Source organism: Procambarus clarkii, chromosome 52 (assembly GCF_040958095.1).
Source record: "Procambarus clarkii isolate CNS0578487 chromosome 52, FALCON_Pclarkii_2.0, whole genome shotgun sequence".
In the NCBI taxonomy this organism is placed as follows: Eukaryota; Metazoa; Arthropoda; class Malacostraca; order Decapoda; family Cambaridae; genus Procambarus; species Procambarus clarkii.
Window position 1 is genome coordinate 7874701 of NC_091201.1, and position 19530 is coordinate 7894230.

The 19530-nt window shown below is 42.8% G+C and overlaps 1 protein-coding gene across 8 annotated transcripts in view; it reads right to left on the reverse strand.

The window, feature by feature from the left end:
- The window catches only part of LOC123763686 (uncharacterized), a 252335-nt gene that overhangs the window by 21320 nt on the left and 211485 nt on the right, over nucleotides 1-19530 (reverse strand). For 5 of the 8 annotated variants that reach the window (XM_069304294.1, XM_069304290.1, XM_069304291.1 and 2 more), the window contains one exon: nucleotides 17143-17222. The exons of 2 other annotated variants lie outside the window; for them this stretch is intronic. In XM_069304294.1, coding sequence (XP_069160395.1) covers nucleotides 17143-17222 — 80 coding nt within the window. Of the gene's footprint in view, nucleotides 1-17142; nucleotides 17223-19530 lie in introns of those variants that run through there. One more of the 8 variants, XM_069304297.1, reaches the window with a different exon arrangement.

Genomic DNA, 19530 nt, shown 5'->3' on the forward strand with positions numbered 1-19530 from the left:
GGAGCAAAATAGTGCCAACACTGGCATTCAACCGAGCGTTCTTCGAGACCCGAACGGGGGTCTCGCCAAGGCAGGATAAGGCAGCCAAGCGGGAAGCAGCATCCTGAGAAGGAGCAGCAACGACACGTGTACCGAGACGAGTGGGGTTGAAAGTAATGGAGGCATCCACGGAATCAATGAGATGTCGATGGAGGGAGAAATCGTCGGGAGGCGCAGAATCAAGAGGGAGGAGATCAAAATATTTGGCCCACGAAGCGGGACCAAACAAGGCTTGATAGGTAGCAGAACTGGAAGGAATCGAGCGAGGGCGGCTGTGACGAGGACGGCGGTGAGAACCCCAGAGAGAGAGGGGTTAAAAGGCGCAGTAGTTACAACTAGAGAAGGAGCCGCGCCAGGGGACGAGGTAGTCACCACTGGGGGCTTGGGGCTCGACCCAACCACAGAGGAGGGAGGGGAGCCAGGGGAAGGAGTCAGAGAGGCCAAAGGAGGAGCAAGGTCGGGGCCCAATGCAGCGGAGGCTACAGAGCCCGGTCTTCCAATACGGACCGACTCAGGGGCTTGGTCGCCCACCCCACGAGCCTGAGAAGGTATGCCAGAAGCAGCCGAAACAGGGGTTATCATCTTGACGAAAAGAAGAATTCATTCACGAATGTGCCCCCACACCCACCATGGAGCCACAATTAGAGGCAGGACACCCAACAAGAAGCTATCGCCGATCTTGTCGGGGCCTCCTAGGGGTGCGTCGTGAGTATACGCCCCACAAACGCCACCTTAAGAAACCGACAGTCCGTCGAGATCGGGTTCAGTGACGAAAGGGGGATTGACAATAAAAGGTTCCCCTCGCTCTCGACGTCGGGTACTACAGTTCTACGGGTGCAAGAGTATGCCTCCTCAAGCACCCGGGCGTCAAAATAGAAGAAGTCCAAGGGAAGAACCAGAACGAGCAAAAGGTCGGCAGGAAACGGCAAGCAGATAGGAGAAGAGGGGGGAGAAAAACGAAACAGAAGGAAAAGGAAAAGATGCCCAGCAGAATTGGAGAGGACGGCAGCAGGAGCACAAGGCTAGAAAAGGACAGAGGACTGTCCCAAGTAGCATCATACTACGGCAGCCGCCCACGAAGCCCCCACACGGCGACAACGAGCTGAGTGGGGAGGGGGCTACACAGCTAGACAAATCGTGCAGACGACGTCACCTCCGTCACCCATATGGCTCCTCCCAGCATAATCCTTTTGCTGTTATTACACTAATACACACATTATATATAAGTATCTACATTTGTGTTCACCATAGAGAACCACTGACCTGGTATGATGAATGCAAACAATAACAGCTAGCCACACAGTCAGTAAACGATGCTGTCTCCCTCCATCTCTCAGCATCACTCCTCCCACAGCGCTAATTATTACAACAATCCTGCTATTATCACAACCCTGGTTATTTATATCACAGTCATGGGTCATCTGTAATATTATCTCTAAATAATAACAATTATATATTTATTTTGACATTTTTCGGCGATGCTGTGGTCACAAGCTGAACAGCAATGCTGTTCGTTCATGCTGCGTGCGCCGGCCTTGGTTGCTCCAACAGTACTGTGCCTCTCACACCTGAGAATATTGTCCACGACTTTTTTAAAAAATGGCATCTGTTTACAAGAGCCCTGAGGAAGCTACTGTGAACCCCGTGTAGCCGCGGGCCATTTGAATCAGGCCTGGCACCCTATGGCGTATATATACGCCATGCGCACCATGGGACATGTTACTCAGGGCGTATATATACGCCATACGCAGTTTAAGGGTTAACAATTCATAACCAGGATCGTAATCATTTTCTAACTATTCATTGATATCGTTCACTTGTACACCCTGACCAGCTTGGAACAACATTGTTCGGATTGTTTCTTCAAACCCTTCAAAATCATTGGCTTCATTTTCAAAACCTTCAAATTCACTATCAGATACTGCTGCTTCACATCTATGCCTCTCTGTTAACAGTTTCTTCCATGAATTTGTTAGTGTGGTTTCTTTCACTTTATTCCAAAGCCTAGCACAGTGGAATATTGCTTCCCTAACTGTGTACTTTTTTAGATTTTCTAGTGTTCTTTCAGCTCTTGTTTCCTGTATCCTGTCAATTCATCTTCTTCGCTAGGTAAACCATCTTCAAGCATTGCTGTTTGGTACATACATTTAGCAGCAAGGATAACATCTTGGTCCATGGGCTGGATCAAGAACGTTGTGTTTGGAGGAAGTGCCATGCATTTTATTCTGCCATCCCTTGAAATTAACTTACTAATGGGATGAGCAAGGGCATTATCCAGCAGCAACAATGCCTTAACCTCACTGGCCTTTATTCCAGATTTGTTGGTCTAGACTTCTCTAACTTCTTTGCAAAAGTGGTTTTCAAACCAGTCCGTGAATATTGTTTGATTAAACCATGATTTCTTTAAACTGTAATGTATTACGGATAGTGCCTGCATTACAATTTTTAAGGCTCGAGGATTTTTAGACTTGCCTACCACGGCACATTTTGTCCTGTGACATGAACACATGTACAGTGTTAAATAAATAAATAAATAAATGTTTATTTCAGTAAAGTACATACATACATACAAGAGATTTTACAAAGAATGATGGATTTATAGATAGGGCTAGTACATACAATGCCTAAAGCCACTATTATGCAAAGCGATTCGGGCATGAAAAACTTAAATGACTAAAGCTTAATACTAATTGAGCATAAAGAATAAAATGTGTTGAGAACAAATAAAAATAGAGATAAAAAGGGGGGAACATGGCTGAAAATGCAGCACAAATACAATTACGTCAACAAACAGCGTCATTTAAAAAAAAAAACAGACATGGGTTGACAATAGAGGGGTAAGGTAGGTTTAGGTTACAGGGAATTTATTAGGTAGTGCTTCATTTTTATCTTAAACTGGTTGATAGAGGTACAGTCTTTTAACATGGTTGGGAAGGTCATTCCACATTCTGGGTCCCTTGATTTGTAGAGCATTTCTAGTTTGATTAAGTCGTACTCTTGGAATATCAAAACTGTATTTCTGGTGTGGTGCTCATAGGCTCTGTTACAACCTTCAATGAAGCTTTTGAGGTCAGGATTGGCATTACAGTTCAGCGTTTTATATATGTATAATACACATGAGAGAATGTGCAGTGACTTAATATCTAACATATTCAGAGATTTGAGTAGGGGTACCGAGTGATGTCTGGGGCCAGAGTTGGATATTGTCCTAATAGCAGCTTTGTGTTGAGTAATTAGAGGACGTAAATGATTTTGGGTAGTAGAACCCCAAGCACAAAAACCATAGTTGAGATATGGATAGATGAGGGAGTAAGAGAGAGTCACCAGGGCAGGGCGGGGTACATACAGTATCCACTCAATTTAACGGCCTCTTTTATACCGATCTGCTGGTATTAACAACCGGTTTGGGAGACCGGTATCTGGAGCCTGCTATACCGGTCTGGCGGTCAATATTACCGATGGTCGGTACTGGGTTTGTTGTGGCATCAGCGTCCCCTCACATAACGACCAGGCCACCGACCTGGATCGTCCAGAGTCATATATTACATCGTAATTTTCTTTTAAAATGATTCAGTTTAATGAAGAAAATTGTAAATTATTATTAATAAAATATTTTGAAACAGTTTTTATTAACCCTTAAATGGCGCATAGCTATATACCATTTGACACCCACAGGCGCATACCAAAAAAAAAAAAAAAAAAAAAAAAAAAAAAAAAAAAAAAAAAAAAAAAATATTTTTTCTTCCTAACCTGTTAATTTGTGTTCACTGATCACAGGAAAAATAATAAAAAAATCGTAAGTGGCATATATTGCCCACTATAGGGCGGGGAAGTGTGACAAAAATCAGGCGCTGACTGAGCGTGCGTCCCAGGCGGTCTGTTGCTCGCCAGCTGTCAGGCCAGAGTTTCCACAAAGAGATAATTACCTAATTATTTCAATGTCTCTGATTGATTTTTCGTAGTTTTTTTGCTGTAATATTATTCAATAGTGTGTAGTGTGATATATTTATATAATAAAATGAGTGAATCATCGCTGTACTCAAAAATATGGTGTGCATATTGTTGATTCAATTATGTTCATCAAACAGTGTACAAATACTTTGTCGGTTATTACACTATATACACAGGTTATATGAGTGGCAGTGGCAGTGGCAGGCAGTGACTGGCTGCCACTGGCTGCCACTCCCTCCCTCACCTCACCTGACTTGCCACCATTCTCCACCCACCATACTGTTTTTGGTTTTATATACAGACGTTATATATAAGTATTTACATGTTTTGTTCACCATAACTGTACATCTAAGCTTGTATGGTGAGTAAAGGCAGAGAGACGTAGCTACTCACACAGTCAGCTGGTGGCGGCCGCCCTCAAGGCCAGACGCACTAATATTTCTCCTACAACAATACTGTTTGTGGTGTTATTACGCTATATACACACATTATATATAAATATCTACCCGTTTACCACTATCTACCAATATCTACCCACTAATGTTGATTCATTCAAGGCTAAATTAAACGAGTACATTGTCAGTAATAATTTAAGCAAATATCAAGTATATAATGCTGACGAGACTGGGTTTATGTGGCAAGCTGTACCAAGTACATCCTTAACCCTCAAACTGCTAGGGCCCCAAATGGAATTCACACCCACAGGCGCAACAAAAAAAAAAAATTCCAAAAAATTCTTTCGTCTTATAGAAGTATTCATTTTTGTTCCCTGATCACGGAAAAAATAACAAAAAAATCGTAGGTGGCATATTTTAGCCGCAATAGGGTAGGGAAGTGTGGCAAAAAAGGGGCGTTGGCAGAGCCTTTGCCAGATGAGGTCTACTCCGCCCGAGCTGTCAGACGGCAGTTGCCACAAATATATTATTACCAAATTATTTCAATGTCTCTGATTGATTTTTTCTTAGTTTTTTGCAGTAATATTATTCCATACAGTGAATTGTGGTATATTTATATTATAAAATGTGTGAACCATTGCTGTACTCAAAATTATGGTGTCCATATTAGTGATTCAATTATTATGTTCATAAAACAATAAACAAAGAGTTTTGCTGTTGTTACACTATATACACAGGTTATATATAAGTATTTGCATGTTTTGTACACCATAACGAACTACTAAGTTGGTCTTGAGTCAAAAAGCAACGAGGAGTGACCGCCAAACACCAGCGAGCCACTCACTGCCACTCCCTCCCTCAACACCACCTCACTCACCCTCATTCACCTCCTACAATACTCTTTCTGTATTTATTCACTATACACCGATGTTATATATACGTATTTACATGTTTTGTTCACCATAACTGTACATCTAAGCTTGTATGGCGAGTAAAGGCCACAAAGACGTAGCTACTCACACAGTCAGCTGATCGGCGGCCGCCCTCAAGGTCAGACACACTAATATTTGTCCTTCAACAATATTGTTTGTGGGGTTATTACGCTATATACACATATTATATATAAGTATCTACCTGTTTTATTCACCATACCTGAACAAATAAGCTGGTATGGTGCCCAAAGACCATAGTGGCCATCAGTAAACACCATGCCAAGACGTGCAGACGACCCTCTTCCCTCACCAAAATGGCGGCTCCCAACCTATTCCTCTCGCTGTTATCACACTCTATACACACGTTATATATAAGTATCTACATTTGTGTTCACCATATCGAACCACTAAGCTGGTATGGTGAGTGCAGTCAATAAATGGTGGCCACACACAGTCAGAAGACAACGCCACAACCCTCCCTCGCACAGCCTTACGCCTCCCTCCATGGAGCACAGCGCTAAATATCACCACAATCCTGCTATTATCAGAATCCTGGTCAGTTTTATCACAGTCAGGGGGCTTCAGTAATAATATCACTGCTAAATAATAGCAGTATCATATATATTATGGTATTTGTAGGCGATGCTGTGGTCACAAGCTGAACAGCGGTGCTGTGAGCTCGTGCTGCGTGCGCCAGCCTTGGTGGCTTGCTCAATACTGACGCTGTAACACCCAAGAATGTTGGCCTGGATTTTTTTTCTAGGTGGCATCTGGCAACTATCGGTCGTGGCTGTACTATAGCTGCCCCTATCCCAGGCGGGGAGTTTAAATTATAGCGCTAGACACGAAATCATATATAAATGATGTGCGCGGTTTTGGTTTTGTCACTAATATCATTTACATATGATATGCGCGGTTTGAGGGTTAACCAGTAGGATGCAGGAAAATATTCCTGGACGAAAGATAAGCAAGGAACGACTCTCAGTCTTGCTCTGTGATAATGCCGATGCCTCTCACAGGACAAAATGTGCCGTGGTAGGCAAGTCTAAAAATCCTAGAACCTTAAAAAATATAATGCAGGCATTACCCGTAATATATTACAGTTCTAAGAAATCATGGTTTAATCAAACAATATTTACGGACTGGTTTGAAAATCACTTTTGCAAATTAATCAGAGAATTCCAGATCAACAAATCTGGAATAAAGGCCAGTGAGGTTAAGACATTGTTGCTGCTAGATAATGCCCCTGCTCATCCCATTAGCAAGTTAATTTCAAGGGATAGCAGAATAAAATGCATGGCACTTCCACCAAACACAACATCCTTGATCCAGCCCATGGACCAAGATGTTATCCTTGCTGCTAAACGTATGTACCAAACAGCAATGCTTGAAGATGTTTTAGTTGTTTTACCTAGCGAGGAAGATGAATTGACAGGAAAGGATACAAGGGCTCAAAGAACACTAGGAAATCTAAAAAAGTACACAGTTAGGGAAGCAATATTCCACTGTGCTAGGCTTTGGAATAAAGTGAAAGAAACCACACTAACAAATTCATGGAAGAAACTGTTAACAGAGAGGCCTAGATGTGATGCAGCAGTATCTGATAGTGAATTTGAAGGTTTTGAAAATGAAAACAATGATTTTGAAGGGTTTGAAGATACGATCCGAACAATGTTGCTCCAAGCTGGTCAGGGTGTACAAGTGAATGATATCAATGAATGGTTAGAAAATGATTACGATCCTGGTTATGAATTGTTAACTGAAGAACAGATTGCACAAAGTGTTCTCGGAAATGACTCTGATGATGACTCGGACGATGTTGGTGAGGCTCTGCCTAGAGGTGTCGGATATCAGAAAAGATTGGAACAAGTTGAGGAACTTATTGAATATTCAAGAAAAAGTAAACCTGAGGTTGTTGGAAATTTTTATGTACACCTTACAGCCTTAAAGCAATGTCTCAGAACGTTAGCCAGAGAAAATCAGATTCAGACAAAAATAGATAAATTCATGATTTCAACGGTTCGTAAAAAACCTTCGTCGACAAGCCATGCTGCACCCGCCGATGCTGAATTCCCATCAACAAGTCGTGGAGCATCCGCCGGCAACGAATGCTCTGTAAGCCATGTTGCACCCGCCAATACTGAATTCCCATCGACAAGTCGTGGAGCATCCGCCAGCAACGAATGCTCTACAAGCCATGTTGCATCCGCCGATGCTGAATTCCCACCAACAAGTCGTGACAAGTCATCCACTAACGATATAAAATATGATTGAAAGGCATATAAATTAGTGTAAAAAGTGTTGATAGAGTACAGTATTGTAAGTGTTAATGATTAATTAAGCCTAGACAAAAAGATACTGTACAGTGTAAATATACAGTAGAAATAATTGTCAATAGTGAAGTAGTATTAGAACTCATGTGAATTAGTAGTAAGCCTAGCTGTTGTGTGTAGTGAATGCCTGAAAATAAGTGTACATACTGTATGTACCCTGTATACAGTACTGAACAATATAAAACAAGCGCTGCAGAGGATGACGTAATCATCACAGCTTCGTAATCTTCAGCTTCATTAAAAGTAAGTCAATTTACCAATTTTATTATAGTATTACAAGATATTAATTGTTTTTTTCAACAAAAGCTACATATTAATCTCTGCAAATGTATATTCTATCGTCAGCAGAGAAAAGGTGAGCTCAAAATATTTCGTCTTGGCTAGCTCTCAGTGACAAGGCTCGATCGCCATTGTTATGGCCTGGCCGCCACAGCCTGTGTCGTAACATTAAAAATACATTACCTACACTGTTCAGGGTAAAACAAAACACATCTCTAAAATTTTATTAAGACAATATTAACTCACTGATTGATACATGAAATATTTTGCAATACAAAGGAATGAATCAATTTTTTTCCACCCATCTGGACTTGATCAGACCGTGTTCACACATCATCCATGCAGCAGCCAACAACTGGCTTAATCGTCGGCGTGGCACTAAATTGGAATGCAATTACACAATGAACTTTATTTAATTTTAGTTATACAGTATAAAATATATCCTACCTGAATGTTGCTTGAAAAATTACCCGACCTGACTTTTTTTTTTTTTTTTTTTTTTTTGAGATATATACAAGAGTTGTTACATTCTTGTACAGCCACTAGTACGCGTAGCGTTTCGGGCAGGTCCCTGGAATACGATCCCCTGCCGCGAAGAATCGTTTTTTCATCCAAGTACACATTTTACTGTTGCGTTAAACAGAGGCTACAGTTAAGGAATTGCGCCCAGTAAATCCTCCTTGGCCAGGATACGAACCCATGACATAGCGCTCGCGGAACGCCAGGTGAGTGTCTTACCACTACACCACGGAGACTTAACTTTGGAAATAACGGAGCTCCGGAAATAACGACCAGGGTACAGCCCCATATAGGCCGTTAAATTGAATGGATACTTAATATCTGATCTTAGAAAGAATGCCAACAGTTTTTGAAACTTTTTTTTGATATATTTAGAATGTGTCCCTGGAAATTCAGCTTGTGGTCAATGAGAACACCAAGGAATTTGCCATCTAATTTCTTACAAATTTTGGTACTGTTTATTTTGAGATTTATTTGATTAGAGGATTTATTGCCAAACAAAATATAGAAAGTTTTGTCAATGTTAAGGGTGAGTTTGTTGGCAGTGTTTAACTACATTAACTCTACAAATAATCTTACTTCAGGTATAATCACCGATAGCACTACAGACCATTACCCCACATTTCTCTTAACTAACATTAGCAAACCACCTCTTGAGTCAAGAGAGATACGTTTTAGACTACACAATGAAACTGCTATAGACAATTTTATAACTGCTACTGATAATGTCAACTGGGAGTCCGAATTAGGTAATATAGAGGACATCAACCTAGCAGTTCAATCTTTTTTTAAAAAAACTCTTAGCCTTTATAATACCCACTGTCCTATGCTTACAAAACAAGTCACAACCAAAAGGCTTAACAATCCCTGGCTTACAAAGGGAATACTTAAATCTATTAATAAAAAACATGACCTTGAGAAGAAGTATAGGTTAGGAATTGTCTCCAAAGAATTCTCAAAGAATTACTCATTATTCCTATCTAAGATAATTAGACGAGCCAAAACTAAATACTACGAAGATAAATTTACCCAAATAAAGAGCAACATTAAACAAACTTGGAGAACAATTTCACAAATATTGGGATCAAAGAAGTCTTTAAATAACAAACCGACTCTCCTGTCTAATAACGATGGTCAGCTTTCAGCCTCTGATTCTGCTACAGAGCACCACTTGGTTTCCGAACCCCTTGGGGACGAGACCCGTCGGTTAACATGTAAGTTCGTATACGAGAAATAGAGGGGAAAAAATAAACTAGAAATGTAAAAATAAATTTTTCCGAAAAAATTCACGAAAAAAACTCTAGGGGAAAAAATCGACAGGTTCATAGCGTAAATGCGACTGTGTTTTGTTTGTACTCACCAATAAGTGAAGTCCTGATCCGCTTTATAAAAGTCCTTAATTGTTCCTAACTGATTATTAAGACGTCTGGCAAACATCCTCTGGATGTTTCCTGCCAGCCTGCAGGCACATCCTGCCTAAAATATACGATGCTGTACTGTACATTTAAGAAACAAATCTGGGTCACAGGTCTGTGGAGTGTGGTTAGGCTTACGGAGTCAGCCGGTCCCTCCCCCACCACCGATACACCTCCCCCTCTCCCCCCACCCCAAACCCATACACACACACACACACACACACACACTCAAAGGTCACGTGGTTCATGGTTCACTTCAACACCCATATATCGCTTCCTGCCTGCCTGCCTCCTTCCCAGCCTGCAAGCCTGCCTGCCTGCCTGCCTGCCTGCCTCCTTCCCAGCCTGCAAACCTGCCTGCCTGCCTGCCTCCTTCCCAGCCTGCAAGCCTGCCTGCCTGCCTGCCTCCTTCCCAGCCTGCAAGCCTGCCTGCCTGCCTGCCTCCTTCCCAGCCTGCAAGCCTGCCTGCCTGCCTGCCTGCCTGCCTGCCTGCCTGCCTGCCTGCCTGCAAGCCTGCCTGCCTCCTTCCCAGCCTGCAAGCCTGCCTGCCTGCCTCCTTCCCAGCCTGCAAGCATCCCTGCCTGCCTGCCTCCTTCCCAGCCTGCAAGCCTGCCTGCCTGCCTGCCTCCTTCCCAGCCTGCAAGCCTGCCTGCCTCCTTCCCAGCCTGCAAGCATCCCTGCCTGCCTGCCTCCTTCCCAGCCTGCAAGCCTGCCTGCCTGCCTGCCTCCTTCCCAGCCTGCAAGCCTGCCTGCCTGCCTGCCTCCATCCCAGCCTGCAAGCCTGCCTGCCTGCCTGCCTCCTTCCCAGCCTGCAAGCCTGCCTGCCTGCCTGCCTCCTTCCCAGCCTGCAAGCCTGTCTGGCTGCCTGCCTCCTTCCCAGCCTGCAAGCCTGCCTGCCTGCCTGCCTCCTTCCCAGCCTGCAAGCCTGCCTGCCTGCTTGCCTCCTTCCTTCCTAGCCTGCAAGCCTGCCTGCCTGCTTGCCTCCTTCCCAGCCTGCAAGCCTGCCTGCCTCCTTCCCAGCCTGCAAGCCTGCCTGCCTGCCTCCTTCCCAGCCTGCAAGCCTGCCTGCCTCCTTCCCAGCCTGCAAGCCTGCCTGCCTGCCTGCCTCCTTCCCAGCCTGCAAGCCTGCCTGCCTCCTTCCCAGCCTGCAAGCCTGCCTGCCTCCTTCCCAGCCTGCAAGCCTGCCTGCCTGCCTGCCTCCTTCCCAGCCTGCAAGCCTGCCTGCCTCCTTCCCAGCCTGCAAGCCTGCCTGCCTGCCTGCCTCCTTCCCAGCCTGCAAGCCTGCCTGCCTCCTTCCCAGCATGCCAGCCTGCTTCCTTTCCAGCCAGCCTGCCTCCCTCCCTGCCATCATGCTAACGGGTAGTGTGTGTTAGGCTTATCTTCGGGAATGAGCCGGTCTCACCCCCACCACCAACAAACCACCTGCCCCCCTACATCCCATCTCTCAAGGTCACGCGGTTCAACCGCGTGACTACCACTCACTCCCTGCTGCGCCTGCCTGCCTGCCTGCCTGCCTGCCTGCCTGCCTGCCTGCCTGCCTGCCTGCCTGCCTGCCTGCCTGCCTGCCTGTGCCTGCCTGCCTGCCTGCCTGTGCCTGCCTGCCTGCCTGCCTGTGCCTGCCAGCCTGCCTTTCCCTCCCTAATTCTCACTACTTCCATCCCTTCCTGCCTACCTCCTAGCATCTCTCCCTACCTCCCCCTCCCTCTTAGCATCTCTCCCTACCTCCTAACATCTCTCCCTACCTCCCCCTCCCTCCTAGCATCTCTCTCTCCCCCTCTGTCACTGATTCTCCCCCCCTCCTCATTCATACTGCCTCCCACCTAAGTTCCATCGTCCATCCACCCACCAGCCAGCCATCACTGACGCAATGCGTGCATTTGGAGCCAACATGGTGCACAGATGTTTCTTGATTGTGCAGATATGTAAAACAAAAGCACAGAATGAACATTCCAGCCTTATGGCAATTCAAAATAATAGGAATAATAGGCCGTGAATCTGTGAAGTCACAGTGGGCAAACTGGACCATCTCCCACCCACCACAACAAGCCGGCGTGACGCTTGGCGGACCCCTTCCTACCCGAACTTTGTTCGGGTAGCATGACTCCCCAACCCCAATCGGGAAACTGGAAGTTTCGGATAACTAAAGTTCGGAAACCAAGTGGTGCTCTGTATTGAGTTCAATAGGTTCTTCTCTTCCATTGGTTCATCCCTTGCTAATGATATTCCATCTTCCAGTACTGACATTAAGGACTATCTTACAGGGAACTATCCCCAGTCTCTGTACCTAAAGCCTATTAATTCCACTGACGTCAATGAGATAATCCTTTCCCTTAAAACCAAGTCTGGTGCCCTTGAGGAGATACCAACTTTAATCTACAAAAAAGCCTCCAGATCTTTAGCCCCTGCTATTGCTTTGCTCTTCAACAAGTCACTTGAACTCCAAACCTTTCCAGATATTCTAAAAAAAGCGAGAGTAACGCCTGTCCACAAATGTGGTGATCTCACAGATGTTAACAACTACAGACCTATATCAATCCTGCCAAACTTGTCAAAAATTTTTGAAAAACTAGTCTATAAGCAGTTTTACTCATATCTAGCCAAACTCAATATACTTAGCCCTTGCCAATATGGCTTCAGGCCCAAAAAAGCACTAACGATGCACTTATTAGTATGCTTAACTCGATTCATACAGCTCTTGATAAAAATGAGTTCCCTGTTGGCTTATTTGTGGACCTGCGTAAAGCTTTCGATACTGTCAACCACCAAAACCTTCTTCTTAAATTACATCATTATGGTGTCAGAGGACACTCCCTACAATACCTCAAATCCTACCTTACTGACAGGCTCCAATGTGTTTCTGTGAATAATACAATTTCTCCCACCCTACCCATCAACATTGGTGTTCCCCAGGGCAGCATACTTGGCCCTCTCCTCTTTCTCATCTACATTAATGACCTTCCAAATGCCTCCCAACACCTCAAACCAATTCTATTTGCTGACGACACAACCTTCATTTACTCCAGTCCTGATCCCCTTGCTCTAAATGCCACAGTAAATACTGAGCTAAATAAAGTCCATCTGTGGCTAACTGCCAACAAACTCACCCTTAACATTGACAAAACTTTCTATATTCTGTTTGGCAATAAATCCTCTAATCAAATAAACCTCAAAATAAACAATACCCAAATTTGTAACAAATTAGATGGCAAATTCCTTGGCATTCTCATTGACCACAAGCTGAATTTCCAGGGACACATTCTAAACATATCAAAAAAAGTTTCAAAAACTGTGGGCATTCTTTCTAAGATCAGATATTATGTACCACGCCCTGCCCTGGTGACTTTCTATTACTCCCTTATCTATCCATATCTCAACTATGGTATTTGTGCTTGGGGCTCTACTACCCAAAATCACTTACGTCCTCTAATTACTCAACACAAAGCTGCTATTAGGACAATATCCAATTCTGGCCCCAGACATCACTCGGTACCCCTACTCAAATCTCTGAATATGTTAGACATTAAGTCACTGCACATTCTCTCATGTGTATTATACATATATAAGACGCTAAACTATAATGCCAATCCTGATCTCAAAAGCTTCATAGAAGGTTGTAACAGAACCCATGAGCACCACACCAGAAATAAATAGTTTTGATATTCCTAGAGTACGACTTAATCAAACTAGAAATGCTCTACAAATCAAGGGGCCCAGAATGTGGAATGACCTTCACAACCATGTTAAAGACTGTACCTCTCTCAACCAGTTTAAGTTAAAAACGAAGCTATACCTAATAAATTCCCTGTAACCTACCTTACCCCTCTATTGTCAACCCATGTATGTTTTTTGTTTTTTCTTGTTTTTCAAATCAACGCTGTTTGAATGTAATTTTCTGTAATAATTTGTAATTGTATTTGTGCTGCTTTTTCAACAATGTTCCCCCCTCTTTTACCTCTATTTTTATTTATACTCAACACATTTTGTTCTTTTTACCCATTAGTTTTAAGCTTTAGTCATTAGTGTTTTTTCCTGCCCGAAACGCTTTGCGTAATAGTGGCTTTAGGCATTGTATGTACTAGCTCTATCTATAAAGCCAACAAACTTTGTAAAATCTCTTTATGTATGTACCTTTACCTAAATAAATATTATTATTATTATTATTATTATTATTATTATTAATCAGAAGACTGGCAAATGCTTTTTAATATTGATAAATACAAGACCTTGCATGTGGAGCATAAAAATCCACATCATAACTACCAAATTAACTGCATTACAGTACCTTGCAGCAGATTGATAAAGAAAAGGATCTTTGAGTCAGTATCCATCATTCCCTGAAAGTTGCACAACAAGTGGGAACAGCAGTGAAAAGACCTAACCAAACTCTAGGGATAATCAAGCATATCTTTACCTTTAACCACTTAACTGCCCCAGCCGAGAATTCTCAGTAGGCGGGAAACTGCGCCAACCGAGAAACCTCTTATTTTTCTGTACCCATTCTAAATGTGTGAGAGGTTGGTTGTGTACGCAATGGACTCTTAGGACCGCCAGTGAGAGGCAGTCATCTTGGAAAAAATTCCCAAAATGCCCTAGGGCTGCTGGCTGGGTTAGTACTGAATGAGCAACCATGGGTGGCTCTGGCTCTGGCTCCCAAACACCTGTCCAACGCGGTGTTGAAAGATAACGCTCTGTCTGTGAAATTCAAATCTTATTGTTTGAAGAACATAAGGGTCATAATATTGGTAAAGCTAGGCGCAATAAGGACCTAACACAAAGGTCGGATGCAAGTGATACAGCACCTACGAGGATGATACAGTGAGCGTATCCAGTTGTAGCTCTGAGCGTCACCCTTGCAATCCTATTCTGCGTTCAGTGATGATGCATCTGATACAAGTAGCATAGATGAACAGTGTTAGTGGCTTCCATGGTAGTGTTTTCCATATTTTCATGAATATCTGAATCTCTTCCTAACTGAGGGACACACTTTGAGGCTAGCTGAATCTCTTCCTGACTGACGGACATTCTTTGAGGCAAGCTGAATCTCTTCCTGTGTGGGACCATACAAAGCAATCTTTTCAAGACTACCTTACAAATTGATCTTTTCCTATAATCTTTTCAATACTACCTTATGCTTTACAAGCTTGGCTACATACAACCTACAAGTACTAAAGCCAAGGGTGTACGTGAGTGCATTATTTGCAAGCACACAGAATGAAGAAACAGGAAGCGAAAATTTATCTGTACATGGTGCAACGTGAGCGAAGTTGCGTTGTGCACCATGGACTACTTCGTTGATTATTATTCACTTCCAAAGTACTGAGTGTGTAATACAGTGTGTTACTGTGTAAATATTGCGTGAAACTGTACATATTGTAATTTTAGTGAATTTTTAACAAGTAATATTGCGACAATAAACATTTATTGTGGACACATTACTGATACATGTATCACAGTTCCGTGGAACATTATGAACGTTCTACTGTATACATACTGTAAAGGACACAAATATGCATCATATACGATAAAACAAACAAATAAAACTGCATTGGAAATACACAGAACAAATAATTGAAAATATATTTGTGGCAACACCCGGTGCTTGAATGGCCCGCGCGACCGTGTCTGGGCGATTCATGCACGGGCGACCAGGCCCTGATGACGTCACAGCGAACCTTGTCCACGTCCCCACAGCCAAAGTAAGTGGAATTTGGTATTTATTTTTACATAGACATGTTCTGGGAAGGGAATTTATCATTTTACGAAGAAAAAAACACTATTTTATGCGCACAGGGGGAATTTCACAATAAACTCGGCGCAACACGGTGCTTAAGGAAAAGAAGGTAGTCATTCAATTGCATAAGTTTCTGGTGCACCCCACCTGGATTATTGCATCCAAGCAGGGAAACCTCATCTTCAGAAAGACATAGCTGCTCTGGAGAAAGTGCAACACCGGGCAACAAAAATCATTACAGAGCTAAGCCATCTTTTATATCAGGAATAGCTGAGGGCCACAGGGCTAACAACACTGCCCACCAGGCATGACAGGGCAGATTTCACAGAAACTTTTAAAATACAGAACAATTTGGAGGATGTTGATCTGGACATTTTCATCAAAAAGTCGGATGTAACACAAACAAGGAGCAATGATTTCAAGCTCAACTAGCCACAATGTAGGCCTGAGAACAGGATATGCTTTTTCACCCACAGGGTTATAAACCCATGGAACTGCCTAGCTGACGAAGCCATATACGCCAAAACTCTGTGAAACTTTAAAGTCTAACTGGAAAAGATCATCAAGGCAAATAGAGGGGACCGTCGACAAGCCACTAGCTTCCTGTCCTCGCCGATGCCACTAGTGTTAATAGCCCCCAGGTAAATCAGGTATATTTTTTTATTTATATATACAAGAGTTCTTACATTCTTGTAAAACCACTAGCATGCATAGCATTTCTGGCAGGTCCTTGAATCTTAATTTTCCTTAGAATATAACCCGTCAAATCGTTTAACAACCAGGTACCCATTCACTGCTGGGTGAACGGAGGCATACAGTTAAAAATTGGTGTGCCTAGTCAATCCTCCCCAGCCAGGATACAAACCCAGACCAAATCGCTCACAAAGCCCAGGCCGAGTATCTACCACTGCGCTACGGGGACTGGATGTAATTGTCGACTGTTATGAAACGCCTATTTCTGTGTGAGCCTTGGTGACTCCCTGAAGCTACAGTGCTGATATGGTGCCAAACTACAAGGTGCCATCAGTCGTGGAGTTCTTTTCGGCTTACTGGGAACCATTAGCAAGAACCTGGCTGCCCTCTAAGGAGTGCAGTCCATGAATTATATAAGCTTACCTTGTGTAGTATGAAGTATTACCTAAAAAATGTGAACTCAATTCACTTATTATGGCCTAAAGATACATATAATTAGAAGCTTTGTAAAGAGACAACTTCTGTATCCCACAGAGTAACAACGTAATTTGATCCTTTGTTTATCTTATAAATCAATCATTATTATTAAATTCGTTTCAAAAGTAATGTATGTTTAGTACTGCCAGCTAGTAAAGCTTCCATTCAGACAAAAGAACCCATCATTACTCATGAGGGATTCAATATCATCACATTTTGCACAGCAAAATGCTGTGCGTATTAAGTGGCTTTATGCATAGTACATACTAGCTTTATCTAGAAATCCAACATTCTGCTTGTAACTCATTTTATATTTATGTACTTTTTCCTAAATAAACAATATAATTATAAGTATTATCAGGTCAGTGATCTACATACCATATGAAGGCACAAGGAAGCTGGTCCTTAGAACTGTCCTGACGGTGGTCGTTCTCGTGAAGTTTATGCCTTTCATTTCCCTATAAAGAATGAAATACCTGTATACCTCATACCTGTATATGAATAAGGACATAGATGACAGCAAAAAAATTTTGACAGCAACAAATACATGTATTTATACAAATACATGTGTTGATTTCAACACAAATACACGAATTGATGCTAGAAACAAATACATGTCCAGTACCTCGACTTACGATTGCCCTGACTTACGATAATTTTGAGTTACAATGTAAATATGATCGAAAAATGCGATTCAACATACAATGGTGTCGTCGACTAACGATATTGGTTATTACACGTTCGGGTCGACCGAGCGCGTGGTTCCCGGTCACGCGGGCCGACCTGCCTCAGTTTACTACAGCTGCCCGCTTAGTGACGATCACTCCTCTAAGAAATTCCGCTTTTGTGGTGATTTTTTTGCTTTTTGAACATAGAAGTAATTATATATCATGCCATGAGTCCCAGGAAAGTCAGTGGTAAGGTTCAACATATGAAAACCCATGTAAGGATGACCATAGAGCAGAAACAAGAGATATTCGTAAACATGAAGATGGTGTGTGGGTTGTTGAACTAGCTAGGCAGTACAACAAATCTCAGTCAACGATATCCACCATACTGGCTAAGAAAAAGGACATTATGAGTGCTAAAGCCACAAAAGGCGTATCAATAATTACGAAACACAGAACACAAACACTTGAGGATGTTGAACAGTTATTATTAATTTGGATACACAACAAGGAGTTAGCGGGTGATAGCATTTCAGAGGCCATCATTTGTGAAAAGGCAGGAAAATTGCATGAGGACCTTTTAAAGAAAATCCCTGGAACGAGTGAAGCAGAAGCGAAAGAGTTTAAGCCGAGCAGGGGATGGTTTGAGAAATTTAGAAAAAGAAGTAGCATTCATAGTGTTGTGAGGCATGGGGAGGGTGCCAGCTCAGACAAACTAGCGGCTGAAAGATTCATTGGCGAATTTAAAGATTTTGTGCAGAGTGAGGCATACCTACCACAACAAGTGTTTAATTGTGACAAGACAGGGATATTCTGGAAAAGATTGCCAAAGAAAACATACATTACGAAGGAGGAGAAGCGATTGCCCGGACACAAAGCCTATGAAAGATCGGTTTACTCTTGTGTTGTGTGGTAATGCGAGTGGCGATTTGAAAATTAAATCCTTGCTTGTGTATGATTCTGAAAATCCAAGGGTTTTCAAAAAATATAATGTGCAAAAACACAAAATGTGTGTGATGTGGAAGGCTAATGCTAAGGCATAGGTGACTAAGCAATTTTTTACTGAGTGGGTGAATGAGGTGGTGTGCATTGCCATCAAAAAATATTTGCAGAACAGTTTGCCACTCAAGGCCCTGCTCCTCGACAATGCTCCTGCCCATCCTCCAGGGTTGGAAGATTCATTGATGGAAGAATTTAGTTTTATTACAATAAAGTTTCTTCCTCCCAACACCACTCCTCTACTTCAGCCTATGGACCAGAAAATCATTGCCAATTTTAAGAAACTTTATGAAAGGGCACTTTTCCGGAGATGTGTCGAAGTGACAGATGGCACACAACTCCCCCTCAAAGAGTTCTGGAAAAACCATTTTAACATTTATAGTGCTTTAAAACTTGACAAAGCCTGGCAAGAAGTGACTGTAAAAACCATGATCTCTGGCTGGAGAAAATTGTGGCCTGAATGTGTTGCAGAACGACACTTTGAGGGGTTTGAGCCAGAACCTGAAGTGCCTCTTGTTGAGGAATTTGTTTCTCTGGATCGGCAATTGGGTTTGGAGTTGGATGGTGCTGATGTGGAGGAGTTGGTGGAAGAACACAACGAAGAACTGACCACCGAAGAACTCCAAGCTCTTCAAAAGGAGCAGCAAGAAGAGGCAGCTGAGGAAATTTCTTCAGGGGAAGATGTGCCAGTACAGAATGTCCCTTCCTCAACAATTAAGAAAATGTGTGCAGCATGGGGAGAACTGCAAACTTTTGCTGAAACGACTCGCCCAAATCAAGCTGTAGTAGGCCGTTGCCTTAACCTATTCAATGACACTGTGATGCATCACTGCAGACAAATGTTAAAACGAAGGGAAAAACAAGTGTCTATTGACAAATTTGTAGTGAGACAAACAAGCAGTGAACCACAACCAGGTCCTAGTGGTATTCAGGCAAAACGTAGGAGAGAGAGTACCACCAGAGAAAACATCACTGTCTGATGTGATAATGGAAGGGGACTCCCCTTCCAAACAGTAACACCTCATCTCCTCCCCCCTCATCACCATCTTCCATACGCCATCAAGAGTCCTCCATAGAGGTAAGATAAACATATGTACTA